This window comes from Stegodyphus dumicola, chromosome 1 (assembly GCF_044657685.1).
Source record: "Stegodyphus dumicola isolate Sdum_Otavi_A_Nest chromosome 1, ASM4465768v1".
Classification (NCBI taxonomy): domain Eukaryota; kingdom Metazoa; phylum Arthropoda; class Arachnida; order Araneae; family Eresidae; genus Stegodyphus; species Stegodyphus dumicola.
Window position 1 is genome coordinate 19,463,550 of NC_140768.1, and position 22,344 is coordinate 19,485,893.

The following is a 22,344-nucleotide window of genomic DNA, read 5'->3' on the forward strand; positions in this document are numbered from 1 at the left end:
ACTCCCCCCCCCAAAATGGAAGTGCTTACATTATTTTTTTGAAATTATTATTTATTTTTTATTGCCACTTTGTGTTGTGAATGTACATATTCAAGAGGGTAGATCTAAAGGGGATTTAGAGTCTAGTTTATAAGAAATAGTGTTTATGAATTAGATGCATAATGTAAATTTTAAATTTAGCAAACATTCTCTATTTGTAAAAAGCAAATTTAAAATTAATTAAATTTTAAATGAAATTGAATTACAAATAAATGATTAATTATTGGTGCAAACTAATCTCCAATATCATTTAAATTCTGAGAGCATGAGTAAAAATGTGCAGTATTATATCTTTCAACAATTTCATTTCTCATGATATCTAATTTCTATATTTTAGTTCCTTCTGTTGTTTCAAATGTGCGAATAAAACCTCTCAAAAGTTCCGAAATGTTACTAGAATGGGATGCTCCAGATGATCCATTTTCTGACACCGAGAATTATGAGTTGAGGTACTTTCCAAAGGGTCATGAAAGAAATGGGTCCACTCTGACAACCACAAAATTAGAAGCTGTAATTCGAAATTTGAAGGAAGAAACTCTTTATGGATTCCAGGTAATGACTTTCATATCAAAATAATGAAATTTTTGCAGAGCAGACCCTTTTCACTGCAAATAGTTTATTTTCATTTTTGTACCTTTTTATGGGACAGTAATAATTAAGCATAGCTCTTATAAGTTGTGATTTTTTTATGAGATTACACATCTACTTGGTTACTTATATGCTATTAATTACCGTGCCAGAAATTGGCTGCTTGAGATTTTTGGATTTTACCTGTGTTTAATATGTACTATTATGGGGGGGGGGGAAGGTTACTATAAAGAATAACTTCAGAAGCAGGTAGCCTTTGTAGATTTTGTCTTTTAAAAAAGTGTTTCTAAAAACTAAAACAAGAAACAAGGAGCAAAGCAAAAGTGAGAAGTTTAATTGGAATTACTAAAATAACTACATCAGGGAAATATGTCTTTAATAAATGCTAACATGACATTATCTGCCTATCTTATATGGTTGACTTGCAATTATAAGACTGTTTGTGGCAATAATAATCTGACATCTGAATGTTGAAAATTTTTGGCACAAACAATAATTGAAAAACACCTAAGAGACTATGCAAGAAAATGTACGAGGGCTATCCAGAAAGTAGATTACGTTTTGGAATAAAAAAATAAACAAAGTATAGGAAACAAATTTTATTATATACAGATGAAAGCCACACTCAAATACTACTTTTCTACATAGTCACCATACAAATTAAGGCATTTATCGTAGCGATGTACGAGCTTGGAAATTCCTTCGTCGAAAAATTCGGCCGCCTGTGCCTTCAACCACTTCGTTACCTCTTCTTGCCTTCCATCTTGCACAAAACTTGTGGTAACCAAGCTTTTCGCTGATGATTTCGTGCAACAAACTTCGCGAAATTTGTGGAAAACTCAAAGAAAGTTCCGTTATTGTGAAATTTCGATTTTCACGGACTTTAGCATCGACTTTTTCGAGAAGTTCGGCGGTCACTATGCTGGGTCTCCCACTTTGATCTTCGTCGTGAACATTGGTTCGGCCATTTTGAAATCTTATGACCCATTGACGCACTCCACCTTCAGTGATAATGTTGTCCCCATACACTTCACGAAGCTGCCGATAGATTTCTATCGGTTTACAGTTTTTTGCAGTCAGAAACCTTATTACTGAGCGCACCTCGCAGCTCGCGGGATTTTCAATTAACGCAGACATTTCAAACCGTCACAGTATCTGAACGGAGCACAGCACGAACCTCTCACTAGCACGGCTAGATGCAGACTGAGCTGCGCAACGCTCTGACCCCAAGATGGCCGCGCTAGCCCCGCCCCTAGCGGACACAGACGGAAACGTAATCTACTTCCTGGATGGCCCTCGTATGTGATCATTTTCATTTTTATGATGTGATGTTTGACGTATAACATATTTTTGATAAATAGTGTGTATTTGCTTTAAAAAATTTTAATTAGCATTGCATTGCTAATAATACCTATAAAATGTTAGATATCCATAAATATTATTCGGTAGCTTGGTTTTATAAATTTTATTGTATTTTGCAAATGTCTTAGTTTGAAATATAGAATATATGTCAAATTATTTCTGAAAAGAATGTCAAATTAATCAGAGAATCGAAATACCTGAGGTTCATCTCATTTCTAATATTCCAATTAAAATGTTTACTTCAACATTTTGTTGAAGTAAACATTATATCATATGCTCTTAATAGAATTGTACTCAAGATTCCTTTATTTAATAGATGCTTTAATTGAGCACATATAATTCTGTGTTTAGAAATTTCTAGTTTTAGTTGAATGTAAGCTACTTGTTCACTGTGATATTATATGAATTAGGGTTAGCTGTATCCAGCTGCTTAAAATTTTAAGACTATCTGATTTTATCCTGACAGTTGAACACCCGAGTAATTTCAAGGTTTCCTTTGTATGTAATGTAAATATAAACCACTTTACCTCAAAAAATTTTAAAGCATCTCTACCTTAGATAGCTTTTGCATGCTTTGCCATTACCATATAAGCAACAAAATTGTTTGGCAAATTGTGAATCTAATTAAAACTAGCAATTTAAACAGTATTTTGTGTGCATTCATTCAAGAAGCTGCCCATATAGGGAACTTCATACCTTAATTTCTAAAATTAGAAGTGTGGAGCTCTGTAAAAGGCCATCAGGTAAATTACAATTTCACTGTAAAAATTAAAAGTACTGGATCCCAGCTTTGGTGGGTTTCAGGTAAAATTAAGTCCTTTGAAATTTACTTTCTAAGAAGTGAGACTGAAACTGTAATTTTATAATACCACTTTGTAAAAGCATGCATACATAAGAAAACAAACTACAAACCTTTCATAGGAAAATTCTTTTAAAAACGTTTTGATTTCACTTAAAATTATAATTTTATACCTGTAAAAGATTTTAAAATATGCTCAGTTAATTATGTAATGGAATATTTTATTGTTATGCTAGTAATGTATTATTTAACACTAGAATGGCCTGAACACTTTTGATCATTGATTACTTTTGTTTTATTGGGAGAAATCATTTGGAATTTTTTGACTTTTCCTAAATAGATAACAAATATTTGCAAAAAAAAATTTCAGCATTCTAGGTTTGTTAGTTTTTGAAATATTGGCATGCATTCCTAGAACGGCAAATGGGGGTAATTTTGACTTTTTACTTTTATCCCTCTTTCTTCTCGAGGCATTGTCAAATAAACCCATGAAAAAAATTCACTGATAAGGATTTTTCGATTGCATTCATACTATCTCCCAGAGGGATAAAACCTGAGTGGTCACACTACTTTGTAATGTCTACAAAAGTTGTTGTTCCTTTGTTTGCAATTATCTATTCGTTTGAAGAAAATACTGCAAGGAAGGTAGCTGCAGGGTATTTTATGCTTACATTTCTTTTCAGAAATAGTTTATTTTACAGATGTATTTTCCCATTTGTTAGTTCAGCTTACTTACTGCAGGTGAATATAGGTAGGACAGATGTTTTCTTGGTAATCCCAAATTAGTACTTCAGTATATATGAAATCTGGGGTCAGTTCATTATCACCTTTCCTTTATACTGTGAGAATCATATGGTAAAATATATTCGTATCGTTTTCTGATGGTCTGATATTTTTCTTCTTTTTTAAACTTTTACAAAATATGTCTAATAAGTGGAAAAGAGGACTTACGGATGAAGAAATTAAAAAATTGTTGCAGGGGCTATCTGAAAATGAGTCGACGGAGGTGAAATTGATAATTTTTCTGTAGAAACTGAAGATGAATTCCAGACACAAACTTTTAGTGAATCCCAGGACAGCGAAGTAAACAAAAAAGAACTCAGCAGAAATAAATTGGCAAAAACGGATTAGGGTATTTGCAAAACTGTTTACAGCGCCTGATAACACTATATGGAATGAAATCAATTCCAAAAATTAAGTCTGGGGCCGTGTTCCTGCTCATAATGTTCTAAAAGAAACCAGCAGGACCAACATCTTTTGCAAAGAGTCATGTTTCTGAGGGCAAAGTGTCTAGTGCTTTCAAGCTTTTTATTGATGATGATATCTTGCTGCATATAAAGAGATATACAGAATCCAAAGCGCATTGGCAACTTGGAAATAAAAACTGGAAGTTATCTCTGGCTGAGTTAGATGTTTTTGTCACTATAATGTATGTTCGAGGAGTAATAGGAGCAAATGGCTCAGGTTTATATTCTTTGTGGTCCGAAGTGTGGGGGAATACCATTTTGCAAAGAAACTATATCAAGAGATAGATTCAAAGAAATAAAACGATTCTTAAGGTTCGATGAAAAGACAAAAAGATCTACTCGATTACAGACTGATAAATTTGATTTGCATCAGAGATGTGGAACAAATTTATTGAAAACTGCAAAATGTGCTACCAGCCAGGACAAAATATTATAGTTGATGAGCAATTGTTCCCATCTAAAGCTAGTTGTAGATTTACACAATATATGCCTAATAAACCTGAAAAATTTGGAATAAAATTTTGGTTATCTGTAGACATTAATACTAAATACATCTTGAATGGATTTCCTTATCTAGGAAAAGATGAAACAGCAAATCCTCAATTACGTTTGTCTGAAAATATTGTCATAAAATTAATGGAGCCACATCTAAACAAAGAGAGAACTATTACCATGGATAACTATTTTACTAGCATTAAATTAGCAGAAATGCTAAAATCAAAAAATACAACTATGGCCGGCACAGTAAAAAAGAACAGAAGAGAAATTCCTATATCTTTGAAAACCGTGCGTAGTAATCATTATTCATCGACAATAGTGGAACATGATAATATCACACTTATCTATCAAGGCAAAAGAAACAAAAGCCTTTTTCTACTGAGCTCATTACATTCTACTGTAAAAACTGAAGACAGTCTCAAGAAGCTGCCCGATTCAATAGCATTTTACAACGCAATAAAGTATAGTGTGGATATTCGTGATCAGATGTGCCAAATATATTCAGTTAAATCGGCTACTAGACGATGGCCTGTACATATCTTTTTTAATATTTTGGATCACACAGCTTTGAATGCCTGGATAATTTATAAAAGTATAACAGGAAACACTGTTAACAGAAGAGATTTACTACTGAAATTAGGAGAGGAGTTAAGAGTGGTACATAACTTCAAAACTCCAAAAAATCCTTCTTGAGTCTTCCCCCTCCCCCCAAAAAAAAATCAGATGAAATGAAAATGGATATAAAGAGAAAAAAGTGTCAAGTACAGAGATGCAATGGAAACAAATCTCAAGAATATTGTGCATCGTGTTCCAAAGTTGTATGCGGAAAATGCACTGGAAAAATTGTTAAAAATTATTTTTGTATCAACTACATTAATTCTTAATACGTATGTGTAATCTCTAATATTTTACACATTAACCCCTTCGAGCCGGGTAGCAAAAACGCGCGCTTATCGCGGAGGCCGACAGTGTCTTCCGCGAGCGTCTCTCCAGGGCCGGGGGCTTTTTTTGCTACTAAGCCTAAATCCATGAAATTTCCGAAGTATCAACGCATTGTTTAATAATGCTCTATAGAGTATTTAAACGGCTTTTGCTTTATAGATATATTTATATATATACTTTAATTACCTTATTTCTTGTTTAAATGCATATTTTACACATTTTATTTTAATTACTCAATATTTTATGACTTTTAACATTATACATCTGAAAACTAAATATATTACTTAAAATTCTCTTTTCGTATGAAAAATTTTAAAACGGGGATCTACACACAGTCCTACATTACATTCCTTGAACTCGTAATAACTCATTTGCCGTTTTGGAGGATTTTTCCGGGAATGTGAACGCATATAAAACTTCTACTTACAATAAACAACTACCACAAGTGCGATTTAAAGAGACGTCATAAATCACGCCATTCGGAAACATTTAGTTCCCCGTTTGTTTATATAATCAAAAACATGTGTATGTGAGTCATGCTTCTCTCATTTCGAGTAGAAGGTCTAATGTACATGTATCTGAAACCATATGGACATACAGTGCCATCTTGTGGCAGAAATTATAGTTTGAAAAACGTTCCAAGGTACTGGCACAAATACGTGACAGTCGGTAGAAAACGCAACAATGCTCTGGCATGCCTGCGTGTCGGCCAGTAGATAAGTGTGTTCGTTGCTGGCACGTATACGTGACAGTCGGCGCGAAGAGGTTAAATAGAATTGAAAGGAAATGCTTTACATATTCCATTCAGCTACACATATAATGATATAATTGAAACATCAGAGAACATTTCTCATTTCTGGATTTAGAGAGTGAATCATCTTCCGAGTAAGTAAGTACATAAAAAAATATAACTATATAAATTGTGTTTTATTTTAGTTTAACATTAGTGTTAATTTGTGAAACCATTTATTTGAAATCAATTCTTATATCATATTAATGAGTTATTTGAGTAATTGTAGTATGATTCAATTGATCGCCATGTACTCGAGCAATTACAATATTTTAAAAAGTCAATAAATTATCATGTGATATGACATATAAATTATGAAATACAAATAAGTACATATTTGTGCCAGTGTGTGGGATTTAAAATTGTTTTACCGTTGTTATTTCAGTACTTTCATCGAAAGGTTAAAATGACCCCTTACCACCGTTCCAGTAGGTAAGATTTTCCCGCTGTGCTAGTGTTAAAGTAATTGTGCACATTGTGGTCAAGTTGTAAATAATGTTTTAATTGAATGAGAAACACATTACTGTAAAATTTAAAAGTCAGCAAAAAAAGCAGCATTGGTGTTTTGTTCTTGAAGAAGATCCTGTGTCTGATCACCTTCAAAATCTGAACAAACTAAGGTTTCTGCTTTGTTCTAATTTTAAACATTTTATTAGCTTTGCTATTAATTGTCTTACTACCTCTATTGCTGCAGTTGTAATGATAAGAAATAAAATATGAGCAATTTTGATTCATCTTCCAGGTTCGTGCGAAAACCACGCATGGCTGGGGAGATTATAGTAAAGTAATATACAAGATGACAGGAGCAAAACTAGCAACTCGAGGTAAAAATTTCAAGGTTTTTTTATACTGTTATAATATATTGAAAATAGCTGTTTAAGAAAATGGGTTTTACATGTGACTTTTTTTGGGGGAGGCTGAGTAAATAAGCAACAAATTATTAAATCTGAATTTTTTATTACAAATTATTACAGTCAAAAGTCTTTAATCCGGACTCGTCGGGACTTTGGTGATTCCGGATTATCGATTTTTCCGGATTATAGATCATCAGTTTAAATCTGGTAAGATGGCATGCAGAAATTATAAAATTAAAAATATGAAACCGTAATTTATAAAATAATGAGCAATTATGATCTAAAGGGTATTAAAATTTACAAAAAAAAAAAGCTTAATATTTATTTGTTTACTTTATTAAACATTTCTTTCAACGCGCGCATGCGTAAAGCATACATTATGCATAGCCGAAATTAGAAAATTGCAACCAGAAAACTATTTTATTTGTATTCGTGATATTTATAATGACGAGGAATTTGATTTAAATCATATCAAAGACGAAGTACATCGAGATAAAATACTACATTTATTAAGGAATTATAAGCGAATAAAATAAAAACATCTGCCCTGAAGATAACGATAGTGTTGATAGTTCAACTTCCAGTTCATTGCGCACCGCCACATCCCCCCCCCAGAGCAGCGTGAAATTGATAAACAGATTTCGGAATGATTAGATAAACAAAGGATATGCCTTTATCGATTTCTTGGAGCAATTCCACTTTTTGTTTGATGGACATCGAAACATACTTTCATTTTCGTAGATCCTTTGGGAGCTCCATCATCGGAAATTCTATTTGACATAATCGAAAGTTCAAGCTTACTTTTATAAAATTGCTCTTACAGTCTGCAAAAAATAATAAGCCAGATCCAATTCGAAGATTAAGGAACAACGCAATCATCAACATTAACTGAAATAGACAATTAGATAATTTTAGCTTATACCGTCCGTTATACATTAAACGCGCAGCGAAAACGTATTCTGCGCTTGTGCACATGCAAATGAGCAGTCATAAAGGTCTTATGCACACGCTTAAACGCCTATGCGCATGCGCAGAAAGTTTTTAGCTTTGAGGTCCGGATTATAGATCATTCCGGATTATGGGTGTCCGAATTAACGACTTTTGACTGTATTTACAACAATTACAAATTTTGAATTTATGTATTCTAATATTAATAATAATTGTAGAAATATAAATATTTTACAAGCTTAAGAATTTGAATTGCATACGGCACACAATTGTGAGTTTTGTGTAATTAATTGTCAATTTGTTATATATGTTTGTTTAAATGTTTAGTATTAAATCAAGTGTTGACCTGGAATCTAAAGAAAAGTGATGCATATATAGAGATAGAAATTGAATCACATTATTTTTCTAATTAATAATAAAGCAAACGTATATTCAAGACATTAGTTTAAGAGAAAATGTATTTAGAAATTGAAGTAATTTTATTTTATTTTATAAAATTATGGTGATGAAACTTACTTTAATCCACTCAAATTCTTTGATACACCTGATAGATTTTTGGCAAGTTTGAGTTATTTTTGAAGTAAAATTATAAAACACTGTCATTTTTTTTTATGTTATGTCATCCACATATTTTATATGAAATCCATATGCGAATCAACAATGCTTTCTTCATCATTTGATTTGACTAAAAATTATTGTAGTATGTCTTTCTCATATTCAAGACCTCAGAACTTATCTTTGTAAATAAATTCTCTCTCTTAGGGTTTGTTTTATGTTCGCTCACAATTTTCAAATGGTTTAATGCTTTTATAGTTATGTGAAACTGTTTAAAAATGTTTATGTTCATATTAGCTTTATAAATTAATTTTTTAACTATTTCCTATTATCTTTTATAGAGCTTGTCACTGATGACCAAGTTCAAGTGCCAATGATTGTTGGAGTTGCTGTAACTGTTCTTGTTCTAGTTGTTGTTGTAATTGTGATAATAGTCGTATACATACGAAAGTGAGTTGCATAGCATATTTTTTAAAATATAAGATTACTCATAATTTGTGGTAAATCTAAATTTCAATAGTCTTTTCTCTGTGTAAAAATTTTAACAATTTATTTTTGTGGAGAAAAATGTAATAAACATATTAATGTAGTTCTATTTTTGAAAAGTTTTATTAATGTTTCAACATTAGTGTATGAACTGGCTGAAAAATTTATGTATTTTTTTAATTATTAGTTAACAGTAGTAGACAAATGAAAATACTAAAAGCTAAAAAATTAATGAAAGATTTAGAAGGTCAGGATATTTCATTGTGTTCAGTTTTTCATTAGATATTAGCATAATTTTCTCGTTTTATACATATATGTATGTTTTTCAAGTGGTTTTGATTTGATTTTCATTTTTCTAGTGATAGATAGCAAGCAGTACAGAATGCAGTTAAGTTTAAAGTCATGTTCAAAAATGAGGTTAACCATATAAGGGGACATAGTTATAATGTGTTTAGTGTATTTTCCCTTTTATCCATATGCATACCATTCAGATAACGTTATAATATAAAGATTTGGGCTAGCTTGCTTTTATTATATTTTATACATATATATTTAAATGGCTCTGTTCTAAGTCAGGTAATTTAAAAGTTTAATTTTTATATCAATAATTAGAGAGACAATTTTTCAGCTGAATCAATAAAGGCAATTCAGTTTTTCTGTCGTACATTTTCAGTGTGTGTGTATATGTATAGTATATATATATATTAGAAAGGAAGAATGTTGTAGACATCATATTGTAAGTAATGTTTTTCATGTGAAGTATTTTTCTTTGAAAAATATTACATGTAATATACATATGCACATACATTATAGATGATGATATGAAAGTCTAACTGATATTTAATATTTGGGAATTTCATAAAATGTAAGGAGAAATAGTTTTAACTAATTCATACCACATCATAAAGGATGTAATAATGTCATAAGTCAATATGTAAGACAAATTTTGGTACAATACAGGTGGTCCAGTTTTCTGTAGAAAAATTCATTTGTGAAGGAATTCCTTTCCTTATTGTGAGCGATCCTAAAAGTACTAAAATTAATTTTGTGCATTATAAAATCTGAAAGTGTACACTTGTCAGAATTTAGTAGAATGATCATTACAATACTTAATACTAAAACACATTACAATACTTATCCCATAATTATGGCATGTGCTAAGTATTTTGGCACTTAGAAAAATCTGTGTCATTCCTAAATTCTGCTGCTACCCAGTGCTTATAAACTTTTGCTGCCTAGTAAGCCTTATTGTGCCTTATTGTGAGCGATCCTAAAAGTACTAAAATTAATTTTGTGCATTATAAAATCTGAAAGTGTACACTTGTCAGAATTTAGTAGAATGATCTCATGTAAATTATTCAGCGAAAACAGCAAATCCATTAAATTAAAATTCCATTACAGCTGAAATAAGAGAAGTAGTCAAGCTGTATGCATTTGAAATGATAATTGTTTTTTTTTTGTTTTTATTGTGGTGTGTGTGTGAAATGTTATTCTATTGTAAGAAATCAATATTGTCATTACTATTAGATTGAATGTTGATTTTTCTTCCTTTGACACCAACTTTTAAAAGTCATTATATGTCTGAATTTACACAGTCTAAAATTAAAAACACACATTACAATACTTATCCCATAATTATGGCATGTGCTAAGTATTTTGGCACTTAGAAAAATCTGTGTCATTCCTAAATTCTGCTGCTACCCAGTGCTTATAAACTTTTGCTGCCTAGTAAGGCTGTGTTGATAGCATCAGCTCTGGCAGAAATGTTTATAATAGTTTCTTCAAAAAAGTTAAAGTTCTTACCTCTACTGCAAGATATATTTTTAGGTTATTTATAGATTTTTACTTCAAGTAGATATTTTTATTAAACATGTATCTGTTAAGCCCATACATGTGAAATTACAGTATGACCAGGCTTTTGGGTAAAATTTTTCAAGAATGCAATGTCATCTTATTGCGGGGCTGTCTTGCATTTATGTCTCTACAGTAATTGTGCATGAAATCATACCATATGTTACAGAATCAACTTACAATCACTGTTCAAGGCATTAATTTATTGTTTCATCATATGCTGTTGGTTATATCTTTAAATTCATAATTGTGATGATGGTTGGCAGCTATTCCGGTTGGGCAGCAGATTTTTTTCTTATTAACTGCATTAGAATTGTGTGCTTTTACCTTTAGTCGATCTTCAAAACAAATTGTAAATTGGGAGATTTTTTTAACGACATGGCAGGTTTATGTTCTTCATATTTTTATGTTGTTTTATTTTGTTTTAAAAACTGAAGTTAATAATCGCTTTGAACTTTGTTCCTTATTTTTCTAGTAAATGTTTTTCTTGACTACATTTCTGTTAATATAGCACATGAATAAATATAATGTAAAGATGTTTTAAATCTCTGCACTGTAAATTTAGGATTACAGCTTTGATTTTATATTCCCTTTGTTATATTTTTGTATCTTTGTAATGTTCTCAGTTCCATGTATTTTTGTTTTAGAAGCTCTGATGAATGCAATAAAAAACAACCAAGTGATTGTGATACATTAGAATACCGTAATGGGGAAGGTAAGAAATGTAAGGATTTTTTTTATTATTATTATTTTTCTTTATTTTTTAAACTGTGTTTCTTTTCAAAAAATTAATTTTAGAGTATGATTTTAAAGAAAAAATAAAACAAGAGTATCATACACTAGTATTAAAAAACGTATTCGGCAGCAGTGGTTTTGGGGAATGAAAAATGGTAATATAAATTCTTTGTAATCTGCTGTTGTTGAATTATACAGAAATAAAACAAGTTATATTTAAACTCTGAATAAAAAAAATAAATATGTACTGGCCTAATCACCATAAAAGAAAAACACTAAGTTTTCACATTTTCAAAGCAGAATCGAAATAAAGGTATTTATGGGTTGTCTGAAAAATACTTTCATTTTTTCCATTGCAGGCCATGAGCACTTTTAATGCACTAAAGTGATTTTTTTCTGGGAATGGTAATGGATTTTTTTCTGGGAATGGTAATGATGCACCAACAAAAAACATATGCCAGAATTATTTTACAAAATTTCATTTAGGGGATTTTTTCAGTTCAGGTTTCGTAATGTTCTGTTAGATCAATTGCAAATGATGGTAAAGTACTGATTAAAATGGATCATCACATAACTGGAAGTGAACTTGCTGAGAATCAGTTATCTGTGAAAAACCAGTGATTTGCGTTTGAAATGTAGACAAAATGAACGATTTTTTGAATCATTTATAACTGCTAATGAAAAATAGAATATTTACAGTAATACTGAATGTGAAGGATTGTGATTCGAGCCTGTTAAGCCAGCTCAAACATTCTCAAAATGGGTCATGTTATCACTGGTAGGATGGTAAATAAATTTATTTATTTTGAATTTTTACCAAAGAATGAAATGATTAATTCCAAATGCATGCTGTCTACAACCAACAAAACTGAAAAATGCTTTGCAACACAAGTGCAAGAAATGGTAAATCACAATATTGTATTCTATCATGACAATATAAGTATTAGGTATATACAATATAAGTACAGGGGTTCCATTTCACTTGGAAAAGTTTTTTTGCTGAAAAAAATCCAAAATTTCTTTTTAAGAATCATGAAATTCTATAGAAGATGACAAATGGTTATCAAATCAAATTATCCTTTTTTTTAATTGAATACTGCATTTTATTTTAATGAAAATCTGAATGCATTTTCTGGATAGCTTAATAAATATTCATACTACATTTTTAACTTGCTGTGCTTCTCAAGTATAGTTGACATGCAAATGGAATTGATGAACTAGGCAAATATGTGCTGACATTACTTTTCTTGAAATTCCTGTATATATTGATTAATGTTTTTAAAAGCTGCCTAGAACATACTACTGATATCATTCAAAATATCTATCAATTGATTTTGCTGTTTTTGTCATCTGCATCCTTTTATATCATTCTGAAAACGTGCAATAATGTATGCATATGAAACAGTTTTATATTGCATTCATATAGTGAAATTCAGAATATTATCTAATGAATGAGCCAGTGTTGCTGAACTATTAATGAAAATTCTTCTATCAAAGAATAATTAACTATTAGTGTAAAGTATTATTTCAATATTTTGTTTTAAAATATCACTTATTTCGTATAATGTCTGTTGTATTTTTATTTGAAATCACAATATATATATTGCTAAAAGGTTACTAAAATATATCGTACAATTTTCCAAAAATGTATTTATCGACAAATATAAAAGGAATTTTTTTAAGGAAAAGTGGTATTACATTTAGATTTTAGAAGATTTATCAGCTCAAGAAAATTTTCAAACATTTCTGGTTTGAAAATATCAAGGCTGTTAATATTAATATAATTCCATTTTTAATTTATTATTTTATTTACATTTGAAAATGTGGTCAGTTTTAAAGTGCACGTGAAATATTTTGTCATCAATTGTAGTTATCTCAGTAGTATTCCGCATAGGCGTTTATATTCTATTTTGTATCATATTTCAATATTGCAGGATTTATTTGAAGTTGTTTGTTTTGATTACAATTTTATTATTAACTTCTTACGAACAATAATTTGCTTTTAAATATTCATTTTTAAGAAAATGGTTTTAAGATTTAAAAAACTATAGATCAATAAGTAAAGTAGTATCAGGAAACAATTAGCTTTATCAGAAAAAAATTGGATAATTTAATGTATTCATTTTTATTAATGTAAAAACTCCAAGAAAAATCAGTTAATTTAGAAAAGCATTACTGTTTCGCAGTTTTGAGATGTTTGTATTTTATGTCATTTACATAGTTTATATTGATTTTTTGATAAATTGTTCAATTAATAAGAATCATAAAAGCTAATTGAATTCATAAAACCTGCTGTAAATGACATTGCTGTGTCTAATCACTTAGTTATATGTATATATTAATGAAATTAAAAGTACATTTCTAAGTTAACTCTGCCACATTTTCCCATACAATTAAGTAAAACATTGTATCTACAGTAAAGCTATTCTCTTAATTAACCCCTTAACTGCCGCGGGCGTATATATACGCCTTGCTCAGCCGATGCGTTAACTGCCCCAGGCGTATATATACGTCCTTCCAAACTGCTATCATTTGCTTTGCGCTGCTACACCTAAAATTATTCGCAAAGTTAACGCATCGGCTGCACATCTGGGGCAGTTAACGCATCGGCTGAACAAGGCGTATATATACGCCCGCGGCAGTTAAGGGGTTAAAATTGCTTAATTTATCATTATTAGGTATTATTCAAATTCATTTAACTTTTTTTCAGATAGTGTGAGATGATAATTTTTCATATATTAAATGAGAATTATAGCTGCCATCAACCTATCATCTGTATATATATTTAAAAAAAAAAAAGGCAATTCTATATTTGCAATGATTTAACACATTTTCAGTACTAATTTTTTCTGTATTATGTGTGTGTTTTGTTTTGTTGGGCTTGATTGTTTGGGCTGTGCTTAGTATGTGGTGGAGGTTGATGGCTGGCTTAGATTTGCTTATTTACCTCTTGTATGTTTTGTCATAACCATGTCTGCATGTTGACTCATTTGTTCTGAGCGCATAGTTTCTTTGCTTTAATATACTGACTTCAGTCACATGCCTAGAACATACTACTGCTCATCAGTTTTTTCAGTATTAAAACTTAAAAATTATTAAAAACTTGCTTGCCTCAAATTAGGCAGTTTTTAACAATTAATGTCATATGTGCTGAAAAAAAAATGTGCATAACTTTTCAGCTGCATAATGAATAAGCATAATTTTAATGCATAACCATTTAAAGCTTTATTTGTTTTTGTTCATTTATTTGTTTATTTTTTTCAAAAATTCATAAATGTTCAGGATGTTATAGGCAAGTGATTCTAAAGGAGTCAGTCATTTCTGAGATTAAATTTTCTTTTGTGGTTTCATGGGGCTTGAATGTTTTAAAGCTACCCATCAGACTGCATATATTTCTTTCTGTTTGTAGTATGAACTATCAACTTACATATCTGCCTTTTCCCCTAACAGTAGTGCCAGCACTTGTTCACCCACCTATTGTTCCCACTGCATGGTGTAAGTAGCTGTTTTGCTGTCTCTCATAATATCAGCGCTTTCCATATGTTCCCTGTCTGTGTGTGTAATTATGGATGTTAAAAATTTATTAAATTGCATAGAATTGAAAAAAAAAATGAACTGTAATAAATACTACTTGATATATTGAAGCAGATTAAAAAAAGTGTCTTAAAAAGTTTTACCTAGTTTATAACTTGTTTAAATATTCTTAAAGGATATATGATATTTATTGAAATAATATTTTGAAGGTATTAGAATATATATATTTTATAGAGATATTGTTTAAATTTTGCTGTTAGTTTTAAGTAAGCAATGAAAAAATATGACTCATTAGACTTAGACATAAATTGACTATCTATAAATGTTTGGTGAAATTTGAGCACTTGTGCCTATTTCATTTGCAGTATATATCAAAAATCAATTACAATTAATTTGCAAATAATTTCACTCACAACCTTTCTGCTAGATTTTAGTTAAATGAAAGCAATATTGCCCCCCCCCCTCTTTTTTTTCTTTGTTGCAGAAGAAATTATTTATTTATTTATTTATTATTTTTTTTTAATTTTAGATTAAAAAAAGTAGTTAATCAATATAAATACTTCATAATGCATTGATAAAAATTAATGAATAAACTGCATGTTGTTTCCATATTATGGAAGGGAATGCAAAATTTTGCAGAAAAATTAGCTAACATTCTATCATTAAAACCATTTGGGAAGCCTAAATTTGTGATTATTAATTATTAACTGACAATGTAATGAAAACATATAAACAGTAGAAACTTTTGGGCAGTAAATTTCTTTGCTTATAAACACTAAGAATATGCAAACTTGATAAATATAATCTACTATTGTATTAGTATTATATCATTTTTAATTAGCTAATCATTTACATCATGAAAATAGATAACCCATACAGAGAGGATATGTAAATTTGATAAACATAGCCTGCATACTGCATGAAAATAAAGTGAAAAGAAATTTGTTTTTAGAAAATTAGTTTTGTGTTTTAGAGGAAAAATCTACCTTATTTATTAAATAGAGTAAGTGCAAAATAGAAAACAAAACAAAAAGAAAACTTGCTTTTCTTATGTATCTGTTTATATTTTTGTTTTAATCAAAAAATATTTATCTTTGAACTTAATTTATTAGAATAGAGTTTCAGTAATACTTAATAGTAGATATTAGGCTGCTCTGACTTCATATGTTTTGTATAATTAATGGATTTTACTATCAATGATGTATTTTATTTATCACACTTTTATAAATTTGCATATGGCATTTAGGAATTGTATTACATTATAAATTTATTACCTATTTGTTTAAATTAAATAAAATTGATAATAAACAGCAAATAAGAATTGCTTTTTTGTTTACAGGATATTTATTTAAGCAATTCTATTTGCATTTTCAGATGAACAATTTTATTGTACAATTCAAAAAAATTTCTTGCTGGAAAAACACTTGCATGAATAAAATTTCTCTGTTGGCATCTAAAATTTGGTGGCAAAAATTGAATAAAATAGTGGCATGTACTTTTTACTTGATTATAACTGCAGAAAAAAAAAAAGGCAAATACACTGTTATGCGTTTTGAAAAACATTGAGGATTATAATTTTTAATAATTTATTCCTTTTCATAGTCAAGTTGTTTCTATAATCTTAGCTTTGTAAAACATTTTACATAAAAACTGGATTTTTTTAACATATATTTTTGATAGAAGATTTTTTTTCTTTCAGTGACCACTCCCTTGTTTACACAATGTGGAGCTTCAAGAGCCTATATTGATCCACATACGTATGAAGACCCTAATCAAGCAGTACGAGAGTTTACTAAAGAAATTGATGCATCTCACATTACAATTGAATCAATTATAGGAGGAGGTACTGAAACTTAATTTTTAGCTTTATTTCAGATAAATAGATTTTTTTTATTTAAGAACTTATAATAAACTTATATTTTATATAAGTCTTTCCTTTAAAAAATCATGAGTTCTTTTATCTCATCACATCTGAAAAGTGAAAAAAAATTTTTTTTTAATTTATTAGTATTTAAAAAGCAGAGTTAAAACATATAATTCATACTAAAAGAACCCAAATCTTAGAAATGATAGTGTATACTGGCATATTTCTTGAGCAAATAGCACTTTCTGCATGAAACCACTGCAGTTTTACTTAGTTAGACTCAGTTACTGTTGCTGAAGGTGCAATAGTATTCAAGTCATATTAGGAGACTTATTGTAATGTAAAATAACATATTTTAAAGGAATAACAAACTTGTGTTAGTTTTTGTTTTTGGCTGAAGAAATCAATCGTAGGCACTTAAACATGTTGAAAATAGAATGCAGCATGCTGCATGATAATTTTCAGATACTATTCAAACTTTAAAAATGAATCGAGAGTGTTTGAAGGATCCTTTTCATCTCAGCCTCTCTTCCATCAGTTAGAACAAGAGAAACGTAGCTGGAATCAATACTTTGGTTTGGTCTGATTGACTTTCCAAGGAATTGTTGCAGAAACAATCATTTCAATTGGCTCATGTCACCAGATTTTGCAGGAAAATTTAGGAATGAAAAGCATGTATGATCAGTACTTGTTCATTATGATCAGTACTTGTTCGTTGGTTTCTTGAAGACCAGAGCCACAGCTGTTTGACCATTTGCTCGAAACTTTGGAAAATTGTAGCCAAAGTTCCCATATTTTTAAACCTCATTCTATGTCATGAGTCTGGATGCAACTATGAGAAGAAACTTGTAATCTTAAAATAAACTTAATTATCATCACAGTGGAAGGCATGCTTGCCTCCATAACTAAAGAGCAAGTGTGTTTCCACATGAAAATTTTGCTGCTGATTATTTTGATGTTCTTTGGGTCAAATTGTAAGTAAAATGTTTTGCAAAAATGTTCTCTTATACTTTTGGAATGTTGTTCATGAAAAATGCCAGAAAAGAGGACCTTAAGAAATTGGACTATATACCATAACAACACTGCATGTCATGCAATTAAGTATGAAAACATTTTGGCCAAAAAAAAAAAAGGTATTTCAGAAGCCCTTAGTCCCCATACTCATCTATGTCTTGCTTTTCGTGACTCTTTCCAGTTTTCCATATTAAAAGCTACATTAAACGGGAAAAACATCTGGTATAATAAATACAATGCAAATGATGTCTGAAAGAGAATTTTAATTAGTAATTAAGAAGAGAATTAAGTAAATATTGTTCCTATCAAGGAAGGGCCATATTTTTCTCTGCTTATATTCCTCTGCCATTTTTTTTAAAATTAACATCACTAGAAGGTTGCATTAAGTTATTCTTTAATAAATAAAATATGTTTCTCTATGAAAATTATAATCTGTACTTCATGACAGCTATTTTGAAACAGAAGTATTTTGAGGAGATTTTTAAAATAACTAAAATGCAGTTTTGCTGAAAACTTAAAAAGCCAGCTATGTAGGAAATAAAACCGTGGAATTTATATGTTTAATAAATTTAATGCATGTCATACATAGTATTTTTAAGTAATTTTTATATTCTCTAAAAAATTTACTTAATTAATGTTAATTATTTAAGCACTGGTGTATAATGGTTATTATCTATTTCATTATAATGGAATCTATACTAAACTTCTTGTCTTATTGACTTCATTTGCAAAACTGTCATGGCATTTACCTTTTGTTTTATAATAATAACATAAAATGTTGCAGTTGTTATTACACCTGTTATTGTCATTTCAGTTTTTCACTTAGAGTATGAAAGCTTACTTAAAAAATAATCATTTAGTCAAAACTTTTGACCATTTTCTTTATTTTTTCTAATCTCCATTGAAATGTCTGACCCAGAGAAGAAATAAGGTCAGATAATCCTAATTCTGAATCTAAATTGTGATGAATGTTTTCATTTTCCTGTAATATCTAACTATATTTCTTATATAATTATTCACATAAAAAAACAATTATATAGGTGAATTTGGAGATGTTTGCAAAGGTCGTTTGAAACTTCCATGCCAAACAGAAGTTACTGTTGCCATCAAAACCTTGAAACCAAGTTCTTCTGACAAAGCACGAATGGATTTCTTGACAGAAGCGAGTATTATGGGCCAATTTGATCATCCTAACGTTATTTATCTCCAAGGAGTTGTAACAAAAAGTAATCCTGTTATGATCATTACTGAATTTATGGAGAATGGATCCTTGGATACATTTTTAAGAGTGAGTATATATAATATTGTAACTTGCATGAAGTTAATGCTGCTAAAATATATTTACCTATATTAAATGTAAAGTAGGAATAAAATTATTTTAATAATCACAAAGGGTAATTATGTGTATGTAGATTATAGTTTCTTTAAGTTTGTGTATTGATACATTCAGATTTGTAAATGATAATGTCCATTTTTGGTTGCAGAATTAATAGATTAGTTTCATTGTAATGGATTGAATTTTAACACATTATTCTGCTATTCTTTCTGTTAATGAATTGTTGAATAAATTTCACTAATATTCCCTGCAAACAGCATGATAAATAAATTTTAAAATATTTGGCACAGTTACAAGCAGTTAATATAATTGAATACCTCATGTAATTCTGGTTAATTTATTTTTTTAAATAATATTGTAACTAATTTTTACTTTTTGAGGAAAATATTTCACTTATGTAGAAAATGTTTGCAAGTATAATTTATTGTTCTAATAAATCTTTTATGTAATGAAAGAAGTATTTAAATTTTTATATTCAAAATAATTCTCATGTATATATGTTTCATTTCTTTTACAAATAAGTACAATGTATTTACATTATACAGGCCAATGATGGAAAGTTTCAAGTCATTCAACTTGTTGGAATGTTGAGAGGTATTGCAGCTGGAATGCAGTATTTAGCAGAAATGAATTATGTTCATAGGGTAAGTCATTTACTACTACTTTTCTGATATAATTTTTGTCATAGAATTTGCAGCATAATGTTTATGATTTTATTTAGATGATTTAAATCTTTGAGTTAAATTATTATTATAAGCAACAGATGTTTTTTAAAAAAGGAACTGATAATGATCAAAATTGTTTTTTTTGAAGGACTAAAAATGGATAATATATAAAAAATTTTCTAAGAAAAGTGTGGAGATACTAATTTATTAAGTTGCATTATTTACCATCTTGCCTACTACCCTTCAGTGGTTTTTTTATTAGGTAAAAAAGCTAAGCAATAATTGCAATAAAATGCTGGAAATTCAAAGTTGCATCAAAAGAGTTGCTAGGAGTAAGTGTTAATGAAACATTACTCATTGCTAAGACAACATTAAAAGTATATTCTTAAATTTTGATCTGATGCATAACATATAGTGAAAACAACTTGAAAAAATTTCAATTCTCCTATTTTTTTTTTAAGACTCTAAAGGAAAATGTCAGTTATTAGTATTTTATATCCAACTAAAAACTAGAGTAGGGTCCCAAGGGTATTTTTATATTGTTCTATAGGTTTGTTGTAGGTGATTTTTTTGCCTTTATTTCTTTACAGCCTATTTTATAAACATGTTACTTGTCAATGATCCAGAAAGACTTGAGTATATATTTAATTTGGTATTAATTAGATTTTGGACTTAATTAGAAGCTAATACTCTGATTATTTGAGTCTTAAGCTGTATAAACTTACACAAAAAAAAAGTTGATTTAAAAACCGAAAGTCAATTTAAATGAAAAAAGATAATTTTTTCGAAAAATCTTAATATTTATATGCTGTTGTTGGCCATGCTTTAGAAATAAAATATTGCATTAAGATGTACAAAACAATTCATTTCTAAGATCTGTAATTTTGTTAAAAATATTATAATTGCAGATGTTCAACCTTCTTATGATTTTTATGTTTCCATTTAAAGAGCTATTTGAATTTCATTCAGGCATTTTCTTGGAAATATAGACATAATCTAAATCAGTGATGAGAACATTTAAAATCTTAGATTTTATTAATAAATACACTACTGACTATCTATATAACCAAGAGAAACAAGAAATTTCTAACTCACATTTACTGGACAAATAATATAAGGTAGAGAGTTAATTGATTAAGATGAATCTTGTTTAAATTGTGGAATATGAAGAAACTAGTATTTTGTGCAGTTGCCATGGATGGTGATAGTTGCTGCAGCATGCCTTGACACTGAAATGTGTCCTTGGGGTAGAATCTTAGCTGTTCAAGCGTGCTGCCACAATTCTTCTGGCAAAGCTGCAAGTGGTGTATACTGAACCACTAATTTGCTACTTGTCAACCAGATAGATTTAGTAGGCAACATAGCAGGAGAAAAAGTAGGGCAAGGCAGCAGTGCAGGATGGTGGGCAATGAAGAATTGTTGAATGTTGCATGCTACATCTGGTCACACATGGTTTTGTTGAAACTTAGCTGCTAATAAGCCTTGAAAGAGAGAACAATAGGCTTCTGAGTGTGGTGGCAAATGTGTGCTAAAATGCTGTGCAACAGACTGTAATGCTTACACTAGAATTCTTAATATTGATGTGTGAGTCATATAGTTTTTCACATATCATCTTTGTTCTCTTTGTTAGGGGTGTGATAAACCTAGTGTAATCTTTTTCTTTCAGCCAGTCTTTTCCTGAACCTACCAATTCCACAATTGTGTCATTGTGGCTTGATTTCATTCAGCACAAGCATCAATTTCTTGCGAGGATAATCTGCAGTCTCTCTAAACCCAAATTCTTTCCTTATCAAATTTAGAAACTTTCTCGAATGGCTATTATTATTTTTTTTGGGGGGGGGGCAAGACATACTAAAGCTGAGATGTAAAGGAACAACAGAGAAATGCACAATTTCAGTACTTAAAGCAGTGTACTTTTTTTTTTCCTTTAATGGTGTTTCTAAGTGGCATACTGATGCATGATTTGCATATGCACTGCAACACGAATAATTCGCACCTCTTTTCAAGGCCTATAGCATGGTGCTAAACTCAATACTATTGGATGCTTTTCTCATATTTCAAGATTGGCAGTTGTGCTTAAAAATGGAAAATAAACCAAGTTTGGATGGTTCAAGATGGATGATTGTTACTCCATTTGAATGTTTCATTTGATTTTTGTATTTTTTCTGTCTACGAAGAATCATGAAATTTTTTTTAGGAAACTGTAATAATTATTATTATCATTATAATAATAATAA

General features: G+C 29.7%; 1 protein-coding gene across 5 annotated transcripts in view; it reads left to right on the forward strand.

The window, feature by feature from the left end:
* The window catches only part of Eph (Eph receptor tyrosine kinase), a 479,031-nt gene that overhangs the window by 436,152 nt on the left and 20,535 nt on the right, over positions 1-22,344 (forward strand). For 2 of the 5 annotated variants that reach the window (XM_035354222.2, XM_035354220.2), the window contains exons 6-13: positions 377-591; positions 7,008-7,089; positions 8,964-9,072; positions 11,607-11,683; positions 15,145-15,189; positions 16,928-17,071; positions 19,147-19,394; positions 19,988-20,086. In XM_035354222.2, coding sequence (XP_035210113.2) covers positions 377-591; positions 7,008-7,089; positions 8,964-9,072; positions 11,607-11,683; positions 15,145-15,189; positions 16,928-17,071; positions 19,147-19,394; positions 19,988-20,086 — 1,019 coding nt within the window. The remainder of the gene's footprint in view (positions 1-376; positions 592-7,007; positions 7,090-8,963; positions 9,073-11,606; positions 11,684-15,144; positions 15,190-16,927; positions 17,072-19,146; positions 19,395-19,987; positions 20,087-22,344) is intronic. The other 3 variants (XM_035354221.2, XM_035354225.2, XM_035354223.2) reach the window with 3 other exon arrangements.